The following is a 17,891-nucleotide window of genomic DNA, read 5'->3' as shown; positions in this document are numbered from 1 at the left end:
TAAGATTTTAAGGTTTAGTATTTGGAGTTTAAACTTTACATTAGAGAATATGTCAAGTTTAAAAACCAAAATAACCATCTTTAGACAAAATAAAATTGCCATGATGCTTTATAACACATTTGAGAATTTCTAGAAGAGAACTTGCTAAACTTTATACTAAGGAAAAATTGTTAGCGAACTATGCGTTTACACTTCTTTTAGGTTTTCATTATTTTGATGTTAGTCTTAAGGTTGTTCGTTCTATTTTGTTAGAGGATATTAGTGGATCTACGCGCCCACGAAGTGTTCGTTTGTAAGTTTTTTTAATTTAGTTTCAATAAAGAAGGGAGACATTGTCTCCCTCATATTACCAAAAAAAGGAAAAATTGTTAAACTGAATCATTTGGTTTGAAATCCTAATTGCCTCAACTAGACGAAATGACTTCACAACAAAACCAAATTGGCCTCAACAAATATTTCCAACTTTTAACATTAACAAATACAAACTTCAAAAGACATCTACATTACCCAAAAAGAAGAGGAGGATTCTTTAGGCCATAGAAGCAAACCAATATTTTACTTCCACCACCAAAACTGCCGCAACAAAAACATCTTCCTCATCCTATTATTATAAGCCATGAAAGCTCTAGCTTTGACTGGATCACTATTCAGATACTCAAATGCATACATCTGTTTTGCTTCTTCCAATCCATCAATCTCCATCACTGCTTCCAACAATTCCTCTGTGTTAATCAAAGTTTTGCTTTGATCCACTGCATCAGCTAGGCGGCGAATGCTAGAAGCAAGCGCTAACATTGCTTCTTGAAATGGATCCGAGTTTCGAGAACGTTTAAAAGGTCGTCTTAAAGGATCTCGAGGAGGAGGAGGAAGATCTTGAGACTCTTCATGGATATACTCACTTGCTCCTGCGTATGACTCTGTTCCATCTGTATCGCTATGTTCTTCAGAACTTGCTGCTAAAGGGAATGAAACAGAGTCTTCTTCAAAGCGGTTAAGATGATGACTGCTTTCCTTCTTAACTTTGTTATATTTACCTGGAGTTTGATAGTCACCGCATACTGTTCTAAGTTCTTCGTACATCTCAATTTGCTTTCCCCTAAATGCTTTTGCGTCTGGGTATACCTGTTCCAACCATTTGTAAGCTGATAATGGTGCACAAAGAAGGATGATCTTTTAGTGAAAGAGCAAGGATTATGAGATATATATATATATACTTACAGCAATATATCTTCTCCAGAGCTCATCACTTTCGCAATCGATCATTTTAGTGGTTGAGTTCCACCAGAATCCGTCCCGACTAAGTATATCTCTCATCACTTTGTACCTTTTCTTGATGGTCTTGAGGCGATTGATTGCTTTCTGGCTAGTCAAGTTAAGATTGAAACGAGCATTAACGGCAACACAAGCAGCAGTGTATGCGTTATCGTTGAAACATTTGTCGACTTTGTTCCCGTTTTTAGCCTGGAGAGCCAAAGCTTCAATCAAACACTTATCCATTCCAACAGACCATACAACATTTCTCCCCTTATGCTTCATCTCTTTTCTCTGTACTGGAATCCCATATTGATCCATTCCTGATTCAATTTCATGACAAGAGGAAGCCAAAGAAAATTTATAAATGATGAATCAACAACATTCGAAGAAGAGCTCTGATGAAACTCACTCAAATCAGCTGCTCAGTAGTAGAACCCTAACGCAATGAAACGAACCAAATGAGGAGATACAGAAATCAAATGCGTATACCTTTCTTTACACAGAAACGAAATCAGATTGATGGTGATTCAGATCGCCGCGGATGAACGGAGGAGTCAAAAGTGGCGGAAGTGCGACATTTCCGAGAAGAGAAGCTCGATTAGGGTTTGGTTTCCCTTTTTTTTTTTTTTCTCTCGAACCCACTCTCTCTGAATACTTGTTTCTCGAGAAAGTCGTCGAAGAAATTTCCCCATTATCGCTTTGACTAAACGGTGCGTATTTAAAAAACCTTTGAAAAATGGACCCAGAATAATCGTTTTTGTCTGATATTTTCTTGCCTTTTCCCGGAAAATTTCTCTCAACTCCCTTTTCTCTTCGTCTCGGTCTACGTGGCATCATGTATGAACATTGAAAAGCTTTCCGGGTCGAATATAACGACGGGTCAGACCCAAAACTAGATACTTAATGGGCCGAGTTTTATGAAATTTACAAGGCCCAAACTTCCTGGGTTAACGGGGCCGACCCAAGTCTTTCTAAAACGTAAACCCTAGCTTCCTCCATTGTCTTATATATTGCCGCCTGTAATGTCTCTTCTCAATCAACTCATTCTAATGAACGATGATTCTGCTAAGTAGCTTGTTGTACGATTTTTCTTATTCATGTTTCGATATCTCTCTCTCTCTTTTCGTAGTTTAATTAGGTTCGACAGTTTTCAATTGTGATTCTCTTTGGAGATTTGAATAGTTTTTGGTTTTGTTTTTTCAATTCGTGTTTTGGCGAAATTAGGGTATAGAGTGAAGGCAGTGATGATGAAAAACTACCTATTTTATGAGGAATACTCTGATTAGAAAATTTTACCAATGGATCCTTCTGAGCCTTCACTTCTAATTCAGTTTTCTTGGTTTGCTTCTTTGTGTTTTGACGATGAGAAAGAGCCAATGAATTGATGATAACGATTATTCGGATATATTAATTTATTGTGTCGACCAAAACTCAGACTACAATTATCTGATCCTTGGCTCTCTCTCATTCATCTCCTTTCCTTCATTTTTTTTTTTTGAATCTTATAATTCTGTTTCTTTTTCTTTCCAAGGTGCAAGATTATGAACATAATTAGATAATGGCTCATGTCTATTACGGGTTTAGAGACGATTAGAGACTTCAGACTTGTGAACGAATTTAGAACAATTTATTATTACCAACAAAATTGTGGTTAATTCCGTAACGAGTATCATATATTCAATCCGGAAATTCGAGGGGACAATTTAAATTTGACCTATCCTGTTCCATGAAACCGTAAGAAGTAAGAACGATAACATGAACCGGCTATTAACTTTGTATTTTGCAATTTTAGATTGTATGATCTTTAATGGCCTTAACCAAGTTTTAATCCGAAGATGCTTGTTTTAGACTATTAGTTAGTTAAAGAAAACCCGGCAATTTGTGAAAACATCATCCAAAATTGTGTGGTACCAATAAGAACAATCTTTACAGAAACTGTATACCACAATTTCCAATTACAGAAGTAAACCAGTTTGACCGGTTACAGAACTGATTCAGATACAGACAAGATTCACTTTTTTTTTTTTTTTTTTTTTTTTTTTTTTTTGGGCAAAAACAGACAAGATTCACTAAAAATTGACATTGTATACCAAATTTTCCAATTACACAAGTAATCCGGCTTAAACCGTGTTTCTGTTACAAAATTGGTTCAGATTTCGAATTAGTCGAATAATGATGAAGACTTATTTGAAAAGCCTTGAAGCCAATTGAGACAGTAACAACTTTTTATCCGTTCTTTCTTTTAGTTTCTTATCTCTTGTGAATCTGTTGCGAGTTAATAATGAAAATCTGTGTCTGAAGAGAGTAAAATGCTAATTCAACCTTGACAAACAAATATTGAGGACCAAAGTTCTCATATATATGGTTTAACGCCATCTTTTGTTTTGGTTCCAATAAGGATGAGTAGAAGAATCATGTTTCCTTGATGCTGCTTGTTGTTGTTGTTGTCCCCTCATGTTAGGATGGTTCCTACTTGGGCTATTATCAGGACTCCAAGATTCATATCCTGGATTGCTACTCATGTACTGGTTATTCCCTTGGTATGAAGAAACTTGTGAAGCCGATGCAATCTCATTTTCTTGATGTGAGTAGTAACTGTTCTGACTCTGCTGGGACCTCCATGAACCCGATGTAGCAGTCCCCATTTGTCCTACCGGTTCCCTAACTGCATACGAGGTTGTTGAGATTGGTTGTTGTTGTTGAAGATGTAAATTGTGATGAAGTTTTGCTTGCATATATTGTTGTTGTTCTCTTTCTGTGTGAGCCAATGTGATCGAGTTACTATATGCTGATGGAGCATGTCGTGGGATCGATTGTTCATTTGTTTGATGCCATTGCATTGAAGCAACACGAAGCTGAGCACCCGATCTAGCAACTGCAGCACCAACTTGGTTTTGCCTTGAAAATGGATTCCGAATCCCTTCTTGTCCCCATCCACTCTGTAAAAATGGAACAACACACTTAAATCAGTTATAAGTTAAGAAATAGTGAACATCAACATCTTCTAATGAGGGTATTATTGTATTCATCAGGTTAGATCTAACAGCTGGAATTCATAATCCAGTTTGGTGATAGCTAGAGCCTGTTGTAGTTCTTTTCCTTTTTCTCTGTGTCGTGGTTTTTTTAATCACTAATTATCATGAGATTCAATTTGGTAACATGATCTATTATTGGGGTTCAAGATATGTGCGAGGAATTTGGGGTGCATAGGTTTTGGAGTAACGCACCATTCCAGGATTAGTTGATGGAGTGGGAGATGGAAGAGAAACTTCGACCCTTTCTTCAACCTGTTTATTTGAGCTACTGCTTGAGTGTGGTGCACCAGTCTTAATCACATCAAGAAGTTTTATCATATCTTGTCCGGCTAAATTCCTGGGCTTTCCCGAAGTCAGTGCATAAACAAGATCTGGGTTCTTAAGTAACGCAGCTAATAACTCGAGATCAGGTTCGGGACTGCTTAGAGATGAAGAGGTTGTGGCAGCACCAGCAGCAGTTCTTCGTTCATCAAGTGAATCCTGTGGTTCCGTTAAACTTTCTTCTGGTGGCTGTTGAGATGGAATTTCAGGGGTCAAACTGTCATCATAGTCCATTTCCCTGTCCCATGGTTCCTTAGGGTTCAACGGTATAGTTTGAAGAGACTGATACAATGTTTCTCTTTCTCGCCGGTTTCTGTTTCTCTGAACATCAGCCTCCTTGCTATTACCACCAGCGGCCACTCTCCAGAGTTCGTCAAGTTCCATTCCTGAAAAAAACTAGGCATTAGAATGAGACCTAAATAACCACCAAAATAAAAATGAACTAATGAAACATCCCTGAAAAGTCACATTCAGCTTATTCCATAAGTGGTCAACGAGATATAAATCCAAAGAATGACATACCTAGTGGTACATGCCAATCAATCTGTTTTCTCTTGCAATTCTTGAGAATAGTTTGTGAACTCATTTTCATCATAACTCCCACCTTACTAGAAATGCTTTTAGGAGGTGTTGAAGGTTTTTTAATCTCATCAGCTTGTACCGGGACAATTACAGCCGAAGGTCCATTGACGGGCTGACCACCCGAAGGTCCATTGACGGGCTGAACAGCCAAAGGTCCATTGACGGGCTGACCAGCCAAAGGTCCATTGACGGCCTGACCAGCCAAAGGTTCATTGACGGGCTGAACAGCTGAAAGTACAGGTGTATCTTCAGACTTAGCTTCATTGTTCTGACTAGGTAGAGAATCCTTGGCGGACTGAAGAGCCAAGGGCTTCTCAGGAACTACAGCTCTCGAATCACCAATAGCACTTGGTAAAGGATCCTTTTTACTGTTCTTGCTTTGCATATAAAGGGCACGCATCTTTGCTTTCTGAATATCATCAGCAGACATAGGGCGGCTTCGACCTGAAGTTCCTATTCTTACTGTCTGAGGACTCTTTCCAGCAGCTTTTTGGCCTGGTTGTTCCACCATCTGTACTTTCCTGCGTTCTTTGTTATCTGCTGCAAGCTAAGGAAACTAACTTTGAAGCGAAGGATTATCCGGAGCTAGGAAAAGGACCATAACATGATGCGAAGTATTTGGTTGCTCTCTTGACATAGCAGGTTTCATATGTATAATACCGACTCAATAACAGAAGTAGCCAATGAGTTCAATATGCTAACTTATCCAATGCATTGAGAAAAATGTAAATCAACTGGTGCTTTTATAAAAGAGGGCAAACGCAAGGATACATGATGGATTTGAACCAAGCATTTGTTTCTTGGTGGAATCATCTGCAGAAGTAAGCAACAGTTTTGGACCCTGTGACGATTCAAACCTCCTGGACCAAAAGATAACCAATAATTATGAAACCACCTAACAATCAAAAGGGAAACTATTTAAGATGGAATTTAACAACCAAACTGATACCTGACATTCTCTGACCTTCCATTTGAGAGACTAAGAATATCTTCCTGTTACAACACGAAAAAAGGTTTTAGGGAACTGATATGGAGCACGTAATAGAAATAGAAATAGAATCATGTTTTGCCCCACTTACAGGATTGCTACTATCACCCATGATTTCAGCAATACTGCATAACAAAGACAGAAGTCTATGAGTAAAATGCCACTAAACAACAAAATGGGAGGTAAGAAAAAGTATCTAGTTGACACATAAAGTCACAACTTGCCTCTGTTTCAGAAGCAATTGACTCTGCGAATCAATTTGCGAACTGTTACGATTTTGTTTCTTCATAGCTTGGATTTTCGCAAATAACTTAGTCCACCTTGATAACAAACCTTTTGCCCTGTTTGATATGTCTGATCTTCAAATCAGATGATGAAATCGAATAAATCACAAGAACTTTGGCATTAATGAAAGCTACACAGCATTTAAGTTTTTCGGAAATTACACCTGACGTCCTATAGAAACGAAGTCCATTAACGCTTTGTAGTATGGCTGACATATTTTCAGGAGATGCTTTGTGGAGAGGCAAATGACAGAGAACCTGCATGTTAAATATCAATTATCCATAATACAACATTTTGAATATTTTTACAGGCAAGTAAATTAATCATGTACCTTCAGGATAAGAAGTAAGACACTTGTTTGCTCTTCACTAGCAGCTTGACTCAACCATGTTGTAAGTATCAAAACCCCTCCTTTTGATAAAAACCTTTGCACACATAGAAATGACTGTCAAGAGTCAAGACGGGAATAATAATAACAATATAATAACACAAGACAGTGAGTGAAAGAGAACCCTCAATTAGTACCAGATCAGCACAGAAGCATCTTGTATTTGCATGATCCACTCCATTAATTTCACCTGGCCTGAAAATGTTTCCTCTTTACGCAGCAGAGAAAATATATTCTCAACAAAGTATTTGTCTGAATCACTGATGTCAGGTGGAATATCCTCCGGTGGCATAAATGCCACTGTTTCACCTTCACCCCAACTTATTGAACATGCCTCCGGATGTGTAGAGTTCAAAGGTACGGGATCAACATGATTTGTGGCATTGCTATTTTCCAGAACACCATCTTCTTGTAAAGCATGCGTATTGGACACAATTACCTTCTCCCTTGAAAGCCTTACCTGTTTCCTTACTCTTGTCTTTTGAGTAACAAAAAATTCTCGAACCTGCCATTGAGCAAAAAATAGAGATACCACCAAAGTCTAGTGAGTACCTCAACATGACATATCAAATCTGACATTGAATGTAAAAAGCATATCCAAACAGAATATATATCAAGAAGAAGAACGATACCTGGGCGACTGTGATGCCAAATAGAGCACTTATCTCCCGAGATTCCCTCTTACTAATAGCATCTTTAATTGCAAAAACTGCTTGTAGATACTTAACAGCCTTTGGATTCAACAAGTCTCTTGGCCGCTTTCCTGGAATATTCACAAATTCATCAGATACTAGGCATCTAGAGATCAACAATGAATTGAAACATTCTCTGTGATATACGTAATTATGCCAAAAGATCTCACGAATCCTAAGATGACTCACCAATTTTAATGGACAGAGCACCAGCAGCCTGCAAAAATAGAAACAAAACAGATCAATGTCTTTAACAAAGATGAACAAATGATTACTTGGCGGGCGAAGTGACATGTAAACAGTCGAACCATCACCATTACAGTTCACAGAAGAAACGGAGAGGTCGAGCTATATGAATTCAAACCAAAAACACCTCTAATTTTTGCTAGACTCAATACACTTAAGAGAATTTATACCAAAATCCGAATGACTTGTCCTTCTCAGCTTTGCCCATATACCAAAAACACTATTACCCCATTAAAAAAAAAACACGAACTTTCGATATCAACAAAAAACATCAATAACCGACCATTTCTTGTGCAAGGGGGTTAACGCCGGTAAGTTTGCATTGCGCAACGACGACATCTTGGAGCTGATCGATCTGGCTATGGAAAAGCACCTTCTGTGAATCCAATAGCTCCATTAAAGACTCCACCGAGCTCCCGATTTCTATCTCCTCCTTGAACGCGTCCATGGCCGCCGACGGAAAACTCGAAGACCAATACGCAAACCGAATTCAAAATGTGCATCAGGGAATTCGTCTCTACCTAGGACTCAGTGATTCGAATGTGTGGAACGATAAATTCAATGAACATGGTTACCTAAATTTCGGATTGTCGAAAAGTCGAATCGGGTTAGGGTTTACGGCAAAATAAAGGGGCATAAAAGTAAATAAAAGAAAACTCTAAACGCAGCGTTTTGAAGCAGATCTGTGAAAAGGTAAGAAATTAAATTTGTTTTATATTAATAAATTTTTTAACATAAAAAATAAAAAATCTATAAGACCTGAAAAATAATAATAGAAGAGAACGAGTTTGTTTCCTGAGATATCTTTTCACCGCCCTTCTCAAAGGTCTCGTCTCTCTTTCTCTCTATTCTACGCTTTTCTCTGAACGATTCTTAGGGTTTTGTTTCTCTCTCGCTTCTTTTTCGATCGCAGCAGCTCTCGCCGATCCTGTATAATCGGGAATCGGTAATCGTCAAGGTCTGTTTAGGGTACGGCGATGCCTTTTTCTGATTATTAGGGTTTAAGATCTCGGGATATCACTACATGTTTCGATTTCTCGCTTGTTTTGTTCCATACGACTATTGATTTTTGGATGATTTTGTTGTTCGTTCGTCTATCTAGGTTTTTATTTTGAGTTTTTGTGGGATCGGAGTTGTTAGGGTTACATCGGTCTCTCTGGATTGCATTTCTACTGTGTAATTTCGTGATTATTTCATGGATGGTTTGTTTCTCGAGTATCTCTTGATGCATCTGGCCTCGTTTTCGTACAATCTGATAGTCTGGGTTTGATTTGGGTGATAATACTTGTTTCCAATTCGATAATGTGGTTGTTAATGTGTTTTTATAACCTCTGAAGAATGAATAATGTTGCTGTTTTAAATTTTGGTTTTCTCCTTGGTTCTTTGGCTGGCTTAGGTTGAGGAGAGCTTGAAAAGTTGTTTGTCAACATGGAGCGCAAGACTATTGACTTGGAGCAAGGATGGGACTATATGCAGACTGGGATTACCAAGCTGAAACGGATTCTGGAAGGATTGCCTGAGCCAGCATTTGACTCTGAGCAATATATGATGCTTTACACGTAGGTTTTATACTTGTTTATTACCTTACACTGGTTAGTTGTTTGTAACTGGTACTTATGATGGGATTTTTATGTGATTCTCAGGACTATCTATAACATGTGCACCCAGAAACCTCCTCATGATTACTCACAGCAGCTTTACGACAAGTACCGTGAAGCATTTGAGGAATATATTAACTCAACAGTGAGTCTGATTGATTTTTAGTTTCTTTTTGATAAACTCCTCGTGAAGTTTTTAATAGCTTTACTCATTGTCTGAATCGTAAGATGTTACTTTTTTTGCATGGTTTCATATGTCAAGAAGTTATGTACCCTCTTGATCCTTACGTTGGGCAAACAGTTTTGATTGTTTCCTCTCTTGTTTTCTATGTTTAGGTTTTACCTGCTTTGAGGGAGAAGCATGATGAATACATGCTGCGGGAGCTGGTAAAAAGATGGTCGAACCATAAAGTTATGGTTAGATGGCTATCCCGCTTCTTCTACTATCTTGACCGTTACTTCATTGCTCGGAGATCACTTCCACCACTGAATGAAGTCGGCTTGACATGCTTCCGTGACCTGGTATTGCATTCATTCTTGTGACTTTATAGTTTCCTTTGAATTGAAATATTTTTAACTTTTCCTTGATTTTGTTTGCTTCAGGTTTATAATGAGTTGCATTCTAAGGTCAAAGAAGCTGTAATAGCACTTGTAAGTATGGCATCGATAATGTTGTGCAGTTACATTCAACTCTGGTTTTTACCTGATTCAAGGTTTAACATAACCTGTTCTTCTGTCAGGTTGATAAAGAACGGGAGGGCGAGCAGATTGATAGGGCTCTACTGAAAAACGTGTTAGATATCTATGTAGAGATTGGAATGGGACAGATGGAAAGATACGAAGAAGATTTTGAAAGCTTCATGCTTCAAGATACATCATCTTACTATTCTCGCAAGGCATCAAGCTGGATTCAGGAAGATTCTTGCCCTGATTACATGTTGAAGGCATGACTCGTGATATCATTTTCTAAACTTTGTTTCCATTTCATAGTAGTTAGATGTATTTGTTAACTTATGTGCTTTCATGTTACAGTCTGAAGAATGTCTAAAGAAGGAGAGGGAGAGGGTGACTCACTACCTTCACTCAAGCAGTGAGCCAAAGCTTGTTGAGGTTGGTTATTATGCATTATGTAATTATGGTTATACTTAAACATTTGATGAAGAAACCATATATATTGCATAAGCCTTGATTTTGAATTTTTATTTGTAAAGAAATTCTTTTTAGGCTCTTCTTAACTGTGTAGTCCTGGCATTTATTGTTTTAAAGATTGATATCTGTTTGACTTATTAGCTATCTTTTGTATGCAGAAAGTACAACATGAATTGCTGGTAGTGTATGCAAGTCAACTTCTAGAAAAAGAGCACTCAGGGTGCCGTGCATTGCTAAGAGATGACAAGGTAGAGCAAGTATATTTGTTTTTATTGTTAAGTAGTTAGTGTCTTAATTCTTTATTTGATGGAGTATATTTGTCTACTTTCAGGTCGACGATCTCTCCAGGATGTACAGGCTTTACCATAAAATTGTGCGAGGTTTGGAACCTGTTGCAAACATCTTTAAGCAGGTTTATTACCTATCTTCATTCTTTTGTTTACGATTAGCAAATGGATAATCTTTTCTTCATGGTGTACTTTCAGTCTCTTAATTGCTTTATGACATTAACTGTAACTTGTAATTCATATACAGCATGTCACAGCAGAGGGTAACACTCTCGTCCAACAGGCCGAAGACACGGCTACAAATCAGGTTCATATTATTTTACTTGTTTATTCAGAAAACTCTTCTGTTTTGTTTGCTTCGTTTGTGATTGCTAAGATCGTTTTTTAATCCACAGGCTGCAAATACTGCTAGCGTCCAGGAACAGGTAAAATTACAAACCGATTATAGATATAGTAGTCAGAGATATTTTGGAGATTAGCGATTCACTTCTTTTTTGGTAAAAAATTGTTCACGATTCACTACCCTTTCATTTTTTTCAGGTTCTTATCAGAAAAGTGATTGAACTTCATGATAAATACATGGTATATGTCACCGAATGTTTCCAGAACCACACCCTCTTCCATAAGGTCTAATGTTTTTTCTCCGCACTTGTCATTTGTCTATCTTATTCATGTTATGTTATGTTACTAACATAAGTTTCTTGAAAAGGCTTTGAAAGAGGCATTTGAGATTTTCTGTAACAAAACGGTAGCTGGAAGCTCAAGTGCAGAACTACTTGCAACCTTTTGCGACAATATTCTCAAGAAGGGGGGAAGTGAAAAACTGAGTGATGAAGCTATTGAAGATACGCTTGAGAAGGTACTTTTGTCAAACTGTTATTTCTTTTTCAAGTCTCCTGATATCAGTCTGAATTTTATAATGTTGTTGCAGGTGGTCAAACTGCTTGCATACATAAGTGACAAGGATCTTTTTGCTGAGTTCTACAGGTTTATCTCCCACTCCAATCTTTCTTTATCTGTGGATCCGCTTTTTGCTTCTACTCTTTGTTTTTCTTGTAATGTTTTGTTTTTACTAGCTTTTTGTGGAGATGCCTTGCAACAATATAGTATTGGATAGACAAAACTTGTATTACTGAGTTGCAAGCTGTTTTGTTTATGGTTGATTGCAGGAAGAAGCTGGCCCGTAGGCTCTTATTTGATCGCAGTGCTAATGATGATCATGAGAGAAGTATCCTTACAAAGCTCAAGCAACAATGTGGTGGACAGTTTACTTCTAAGATGGAGGGCATGGTTAGTTTGAGTGTCCCTGTGTTTCTTATTTTAAAGCGGTGCTTGCTCTGATGACTTATGTTTTCTGTATAATTTTAATCCGTTGGTTGCAGGTTACGGATTTGACATTGGCTAGAGAAAACCAAAACAGTTTCGAGGATTATCTAGGCAATAACCCTGCTGCAAACCCTGGGATTGATTTGACTGTCACTGTTCTTACCACTGGTTTCTGGCCAAGTTACAAATCATTTGACATAAATCTACCTAGTGAAATGGTAAAAACTCTATTGATTTGCTTATATACCTGAAAAGGAGAAAGTTTGCTGCTGATAGATCTAATTCGTTGATTCTTTGTTTCAGATCAAGTGTGTTGAAGTCTTCAAAGGGTTTTATGAAACGAAAACGAAACACAGGAAGCTTACCTGGATCTATTCACTGGGAACTTGTCACATCAACGGGAAGTTTGATCAAAAGTCCATCGAGTTAATTGTGTCTACTTACCAGGTACCTTTTGTTTCTGAGAAAATACTGATATATATTTTAAATGGCCTCTGATGCCACGTTCTCCGTCTCTATAGGCTGCTGTGCTTCTACTCTTCAACACAACTGACAAGTTAAATTACACTGAGATCTTGGCTCAACTAAACCTAAGCCATGAAGATCTAGTTAGGTTGCTTCATTCCTTGTCATGTGCTAAGTACAAGATTCTCCTTAAGGAGCCAAGTACCAAGACTGTCTCCCAGACTGATGTCTTTGAGTTCAACTCAAAATTCACCGATAGGATGCGCAGAATCAAGGTTTGTGACGTTAATATTATTACTCAAAATTCTGCAAGTTTCTGTCATGTTTTACATATTTGTTCATCACTAACATCAAGTTCTGTGATTTGCATCACAGATCCCTCTTCCCCCAGTTGATGAAAGGAAGAAAGTCGTTGAAGATGTCGATAAAGACAGACGCTACGCAATTGATGCTGCCATTGTCAGGATCATGAAGAGCAGGAAAGTATTGGGACATCAACAGCTTGTTTCTGAGTGTGTTGAGCAACTTAGCCGAATGTTCAAGGTAAACTAGACAGATATACAGAGACATTTGAAAATGCAGGTAGTGATGAGTTTATGAAACTCATTGGATTTGTAATTTTGTGGCAGCCTGATATCAAGGCGATCAAGAAACGCATGGAGGATTTAATAACCAGAGATTATTTGGAGAGGGACAAGGAGAATCCGAACATGTTCAGGTACTTGGCTTAGGGCAAAACAACTATGGAAGTGGTTGGCTCATGAAAGGTAATGCATCGGAGGATCTGCTTTGTATATTAGAAGTCCATATGGATACTATCCTAAAAAAATTATCGCTTCATTATCGCTATTTTTCTTCTCTTGAAAAAAATTCAGTCGTGTTTTTTTTTTTTGGGATGCAAATTTTACCTTGTGGGGTTTTGTTTCTTGGATATTGAATGGAGATGGAGAAATGGCCTTAATGATTGAATCTCTGCTTTCAAAATATATTCATCATTGATCCATATTATTTAAGTTTTATGTATCTTTGTTTGTTATATTGGCGGATGGGAAAATGGTAACAAATCTTATGAGATTTCTTCCAATCGAACGCTAATGTGACAAAGATGAACAGAAGGAATCAAGCGCCGAAATTAAAAATCATCAGAATCGTGAGATTGTGCTTAGGACGAATGTTTTATATTTAAACCGTTTTCCTAGGCTATAAAGACGGATAGGGTAAAGGTTAATGACAATATAAAAAATAGGTGGGTGATGGAGATGTGTTTTTTTTTTTTTTTTTTTTGGTTGGGTTAATATGAATTATGAACGGATCATCAAGACGATATTTGGAGCCTAGACAGAGATATATACGACAAGGAGAGATTCTGTTCATATATGTTTTGAGGTGCTGAGTCATTTACTCCATTGAGCAGATGTTTTCTCTTTTCTGATGATAACAAAGAATCATGGCATGGCCATATTTCCCATATATGATGGAGGAGGATGCAAATTATCAACCAGCAAGGTTTATGTATACATGTCTGGGATTATTTATAATTTATAAAATGAAACCTGCTCGTATGTATCAGTCCATTTATTAAAAAAGGCCTAAATCGTAACCCAATAGTAATAGGCCTATAATGAATTGGACTCAGGCTTATTTTAGCAGGCCCCGAGAGGCTTTAGTCAATCCTGCGCCAGGTGATTTGATTAGTGAGATACCGAGTCTAGCTCCTTGGTTTCTCTGCTTCTCCTTGTCTCTCAGATCAAAAAAGCTTCGTGTGCGTCTCTCGTCCTCTTAAGTTGTCGAAAATGCTGGCTAGGCTCGCTGCTAAGCGTCTTCTCGAGATCCGCCAAGTTTTCCGTCAACCAACCTCTCAGGTATTCTCAAATTCCTTGCTTCCTCTCGGTTTTTCTCTGGTCGTTTCCCGATCTCATCCTCGGGGTCATTTCTCTCTTACAGGTGTCTCGTAGCTTATCGACGGCCTTAAACTACGTGAGTGTTGGATAATCTCGTTTATCTATGGTTCAATTTTGTCTAATTTTATTTGAAATTTGTCGGCATTTGATTTTTGTTGATTACTTATAGCATCTGGATTCTCCTGATAACAAACCCGATCTTCCATGGGAGTTTTCCGAGGCAAACCAATCTAAGGTCAGTGAATAAAATCGCTTCCTTCTGTGGTAATGATGAAAATCTTACAGTGTGTTGAACGAATTGGGGATTTTATTCAGTAGAGGTCAATACAGACATGAACTAATTTGGTGATGTAGATTGTCACATTAGTTACTGAATTTTCTGGTGAAATGTTAGTAATGGTGGAAATAATTTATACTCCTACGGGAAAATGTTGGAATCTTTAGCCCTCGTTCCCCATTTTGAGTAAAAGGAAATGGCTTTGTTAGACCACCCTAGTTAACATAGTCCCTGCCCCCTGATTAGGCATTATTTATGGTCCTCTGAGTTAGCATTCCTCGAAAGAATATTAAACAGCAAGGACTGGGTTATTTGATATTTTGGATTGCCTATTTGTGCTTGTATACTTAGAATTGGCTACTCTGGAACTGATTTAGGGGAGACTTTGAGTAAAGGACCCAAATGGCCAACACGGATTTTCTTGTGTTGTGTGGGAGAAAGATTATCCAGGAATTACTAATACCGGTTTTATGGAATTAAAAGTACTAATACATTCTTGTGCATTTGGTTCCAGTTTACTGCATCTTTCATGTTTCGCTGCAGTAATCTTACGTATACAGTGAATTTGATTTTCCCATGCATCCAGATTTTGGGACATTCTAACATTTTGTCCAACTTGTGTAGGTTAAGGAGATACTCTCTTACTATCCATCCAATTACAAGCAGTCCGCAGTTATTCCTCTTCTAGATCTTGCACAACAGCAGCATGGAGGCTGGCTCCCTGTTTCAGCTATGAATGCAGTATGTCTTTGTTAAGTATTTTTCAGCTTTTCTCTTACTGATTGAAGATTCTGAAGTGGGTCTTTATAAATATCTTTCTTTTGACATTTTCCACTTTTGTTTGATTGTTGCCGTTAGACTTGATTTTTTGCACCTCATTTTTTGGAACACAACACCCGTTGATGTGATTTTACCAGCATAACGATACAACAAATGTTTCAGGTTGCTAAAGTTATAGAAGTTGCTCCTATCCGTGTTTATGAGGTTGCAACATTTTACTCAATGTTCAACAGGGCAAAAGTAAGAAGTACCTACTACCCATAAACTCAAGTCTCTATTGTGCTCGTCAAAACACGCATCACAAACTCATCCTTCATTTTCTTTTATAGGTTGGAAAGTACCACCTTCTAGTTTGTGGCACAACACCATGCATGATCCGTGGTTCACGAGACATCGAATCAGCTTTGCTAGACCATTTGGGAGTGAAACGCGGTGGTAAAGCTCTATGAGCTTCCTTTCATAAACAAAATCATATGTTGATGTTCAGTCATAACAATATTTGGTATTGTGTTTTTGCAGAAGTCACCAAGGATGGTTTGTTCTCTGTTGGAGAGATGGAATGCATGGTATGGATTTTGCATCATCTCTTTACTTTCTGTAAATTGTAAATTCATGCAGAACCATCTGCCGATATTAATACTTTCACATGAAATCTCATCTCATGTATTTGGTTTTGTTACAGGGTTGTTGTGTTAATGCACCCATGATCACTGTGGCAGACTATTCGAATGGATCAGAAGGATATACATACAACTATTTCGTATGTCAAACCTCATCCAATAACTTTTCTTTCTCCCGCATTATTGTTTGTTTATACGATTACATCGACAAAGAGTAAATTCGTATTAACACTATCTTATGCTACAATACACAGGAAGATGTCACACCTGAGAAAGTCGTAGAGATTGTTGAAAAGCTGAGAAAAGGAGAAAAGCCACCGGTAAGGCATTAAACTAACCCATTGCATTTGTATACTTGCCTGATGTTTTTCTCATACTATCACATTGAAACGGTTGGGTAAAACAATCTGGTTGCCTAACGGTCTAAAGGGGTGCCCAATCAGGTTTCGGTTCACTTTGTTTGATTTTGGAGTTTCCGATTTCGATTGAGTTTTGTTTAGGAGACAATTTGGAAAATGATTGAGGTTTGAAACAATTTATTTTATTTTTGGTTACTGTTTGTTTTGTGTATAGCAAAAATGAAAACAAAGTGTTTTTTTTTTTTTCCTGTTGGTTTGGTTTTCAGATTAATTTTTTAATGCATTTTTGGATTGGTTCAGTATAACCTAGATTGAACACACCCTTTAAGTCAAACCCCAAATCCAACTTCTCATGATGTTAATCTTTGTTTCTCAGCATGGAACTCAGAACCCGAAGAGGATCAAGTGTGGACCAGAAGGAGGAAATACGACACTCCTTGGTGAGCCTAAGCCACCGCAATTCCGTGACCTTGATGCATGCTAAGCTAAGTTCTGTTCGCCGCAGTTTTATGTGGTTCAATAACGCAAAGGCTATAGCGATGTTTGACGCCTGTAGCATCAAATTGAGTTTGCATACTCTTTGTAGTCTTCTTGGTTTGGAATTTAGACCCATTTTAAACAAATTGCCAAAATCATCCTCGTTTATTACGATCTCACTTCCAAGATTTATGTGAAATTCTAATAAAAAAAACTTGTATGTGTTACTTTAAAAGACCAAGATTTTCCTAACTTTTGTCTAAAAAAGAATATTTAATGAATCACATAATCATATCAATAACTTTAAAGCTTCGATGAGTTTTTTTTTTTTTTGGTTTTTTTTTGTCCAAAAACTAACAAGATAATAAAAAAAGGGAAATTTGGATATAAAGGATAAATAATTAAACTATTATCCACCTATGCATTCTATATTCAAATGTCACATATTCCTAATATACCATTTTTAATTGATTAAGCCAATTTTTCAAATAAAATTCAAAATAGTTTGTAAGCAAATGATAAAGAAGTCATGGGGTTACTTATAAAATCAAAAATATATCATTTTTGTTACCGTTTTGTATGAATAAAATATAATCTACAAAGTTTAGACTACGCCTTTTAAATTTAGAATGTGTATTCTATATATTGTACATGTTCTGTAAAATTTAAAAATAAAATAAAAAATGTTCTATAAAATTTAGATAATGTATTCTATACACTCTACATGTTCTAGAAAATTTAGAACGCATTTTTGTTCTACTGTATTTAGAATGCTAAATTCTACGAAATTTAGAATACATATTCTATGTACTTTGCTCTTTCTTCTAGAAAAATTAGAATATGTTTTCTAACATTTACTGA

General features: G+C 37.2%; 4 protein-coding genes across 11 annotated transcripts; 2 read left to right on the top strand and 2 right to left on the bottom strand.

The window, feature by feature from the left end:
- Positions 1–409: 409 nt before the first annotated feature.
- LOC110227838 lies at positions 410–2,030 on the bottom strand. 5 transcript variants are annotated; one of them, XM_021023613.1, is made up of 4 exons: positions 1,744–2,028; positions 1,219–1,574; positions 1,035–1,122; positions 410–956 (listed from the first exon to the last, which is right to left on the bottom strand). In XM_021023613.1, exons 2-4 carry the CDS (start codon positions 1,570–1,572, stop codon positions 556–558), a joined length of 843 nt encoding a protein of 280 aa, XP_020879272.1. In that variant the 5' UTR covers positions 1,573–1,574; positions 1,744–2,028; the 3' UTR covers positions 410–555. The 5 variants fall into 5 exon arrangements, with proteins under 5 accessions (XP_020879272.1, XP_020879274.1, XP_020879273.1 ...); XM_021023615.1 differs by having other exon boundaries at positions 410–926; XM_021023614.1 differs by having other exon boundaries at positions 410–953; positions 1,744–2,026.
- A 1,431-nt stretch (positions 2,031–3,461) lies between these two features.
- On the bottom strand, positions 3,462–8,405 carry LOC9310977 (homeobox protein LUMINIDEPENDENS). The gene is made up of 13 exons (XM_002872784.2): positions 8,075–8,405; positions 7,735–7,762; positions 7,486–7,616; positions 6,991–7,358; positions 6,797–6,890; positions 6,629–6,722; positions 6,405–6,534; positions 6,272–6,305; positions 6,142–6,185; positions 5,964–6,052; positions 5,133–5,729; positions 4,482–4,996; positions 3,462–4,193 (listed from the first exon to the last, which is right to left on the bottom strand). The coding sequence occupies exons 1-13, from the start codon at positions 8,237–8,239 to the stop codon at positions 3,621–3,623; spliced, it is 2,862 nt and encodes a 953-aa protein (XP_002872830.1). The 5' UTR covers positions 8,240–8,405; the 3' UTR covers positions 3,462–3,620.
- Positions 8,406–8,484: 79 nt separating this feature from the next.
- On the top strand, positions 8,485–13,619 carry LOC9310976 (cullin-1). Of its 4 annotated transcripts, XM_021023163.1 has the most exons (21): positions 8,485–8,617; positions 8,705–8,760; positions 9,188–9,350; positions 9,435–9,534; positions 9,726–9,911; positions 9,993–10,040; positions 10,130–10,333; positions 10,422–10,499; positions 10,697–10,786; positions 10,870–10,950; positions 11,073–11,132; positions 11,221–11,250; positions 11,366–11,452; positions 11,535–11,684; positions 11,757–11,812; positions 11,995–12,115; positions 12,208–12,369; positions 12,455–12,598; positions 12,673–12,891; positions 12,992–13,159; positions 13,246–13,619. In XM_021023163.1, exons 3-21 carry the CDS (start codon positions 9,220–9,222, stop codon positions 13,345–13,347), a joined length of 2,217 nt encoding a protein of 738 aa, XP_020878822.1. In that variant the 5' UTR covers positions 8,485–8,617; positions 8,705–8,760; positions 9,188–9,219; the 3' UTR covers positions 13,348–13,619. The 4 variants fall into 4 exon arrangements, with proteins under 4 accessions (XP_020878822.1, XP_020878823.1, XP_020878821.1 ...); XM_021023164.1 differs by lacking the exon at positions 8,705–8,760 and having other exon boundaries at positions 8,530–8,617; XM_021023162.1 differs by lacking the exon at positions 8,485–8,617 and having other exon boundaries at positions 8,624–8,749.
- Positions 13,620–14,253: 634 nt separating this feature from the next.
- LOC9308899 (NADH dehydrogenase [ubiquinone] flavoprotein 2, mitochondrial) lies at positions 14,254–17,279 on the top strand. The gene is made up of 10 exons (XM_002874862.2): positions 14,254–14,478; positions 14,561–14,593; positions 14,687–14,752; positions 15,419–15,535; positions 15,737–15,814; positions 15,904–16,009; positions 16,094–16,140; positions 16,257–16,334; positions 16,449–16,514; positions 16,930–17,279. The coding sequence occupies exons 1-10, from the start codon at positions 14,410–14,412 to the stop codon at positions 17,035–17,037; spliced, it is 768 nt and encodes a 255-aa protein (XP_002874908.1). The 5' UTR covers positions 14,254–14,409; the 3' UTR covers positions 17,038–17,279.
- Positions 17,280–17,891: the final 612 nt, after the last annotated feature.

This window comes from Arabidopsis lyrata, assembly GCF_000004255.2.
Source record: "Arabidopsis lyrata subsp. lyrata unplaced genomic scaffold ARALYscaffold_6, whole genome shotgun sequence".
NCBI classification, from domain to species: domain Eukaryota; kingdom Viridiplantae; phylum Streptophyta; class Magnoliopsida; order Brassicales; family Brassicaceae; genus Arabidopsis; species Arabidopsis lyrata.
Note: the sequence above shows the minus strand (reverse complement) of the source record. Positions and strands in the feature narration are given on the sequence as shown.

What these genes read in the sequence shown, in the direction of transcription:
- LOC110227838 (XM_021023611.1), bottom strand. Translation starts at nt 1,572, where the DNA reads ATGGATCAATATGGGATTCCAGTACAGAGAAAAGAGATGAAGCATAAG. An exon ending in TCTGGAGAAGATATATTGCT is followed by an intron (nt 1,123 to 1,218) that starts GTAAGTATATAT and finishes TGGTTGGAACAG; the next exon opens with GTATACCCAGACGCAAAAGC.
- LOC9310977 (XM_002872784.2), bottom strand. Translation starts at nt 8,239, where the DNA reads ATGGACGCGTTCAAGGAGGAGATAGAAATCGGGAGCTCGGTGGAGTCT. An exon ending in ACCCCCTTGCACAAGAAATG is followed by an intron (nt 7,763 to 8,074) that starts GTCGGTTATTGA and finishes CTATTTTTGCAG; the next exon opens with GCTGCTGGTGCTCTGTCCAT. An exon ending in GGAAGGTCAGAGAATGTCAG is followed by an intron (nt 6,053 to 6,141) that starts GTATCAGTTTGG and finishes CTTTTGGTCCAG; the next exon opens with GAGGTTTGAATCGTCACAGG.
- LOC9310976 (XM_021023163.1), top strand. Translation starts at nt 9,220, where the DNA reads ATGGAGCGCAAGACTATTGACTTGGAGCAAGGATGGGACTATATGCAG. An exon ending in AAGACACGGCTACAAATCAG is followed by an intron (nt 11,133 to 11,220) that starts GTTCATATTATT and finishes TTTAATCCACAG; the next exon opens with GCTGCAAATACTGCTAGCGT. An exon ending in CTGCTAGCGTCCAGGAACAG is followed by an intron (nt 11,251 to 11,365) that starts GTAAAATTACAA and finishes CATTTTTTTCAG; the next exon opens with GTTCTTATCAGAAAAGTGAT.
- LOC9308899 (XM_002874862.2), top strand. Translation starts at nt 14,410, where the DNA reads ATGCTGGCTAGGCTCGCTGCTAAGCGTCTTCTCGAGATCCGCCAAGTT. An exon ending in TCCGTCAACCAACCTCTCAG is followed by an intron (nt 14,479 to 14,560) that starts GTATTCTCAAAT and finishes TCTCTCTTACAG; the next exon opens with GTGTCTCGTAGCTTATCGAC. An exon ending in TTGGAGAGATGGAATGCATG is followed by an intron (nt 16,141 to 16,256) that starts GTATGGATTTTG and finishes GTTTTGTTACAG; the next exon opens with GGTTGTTGTGTTAATGCACC.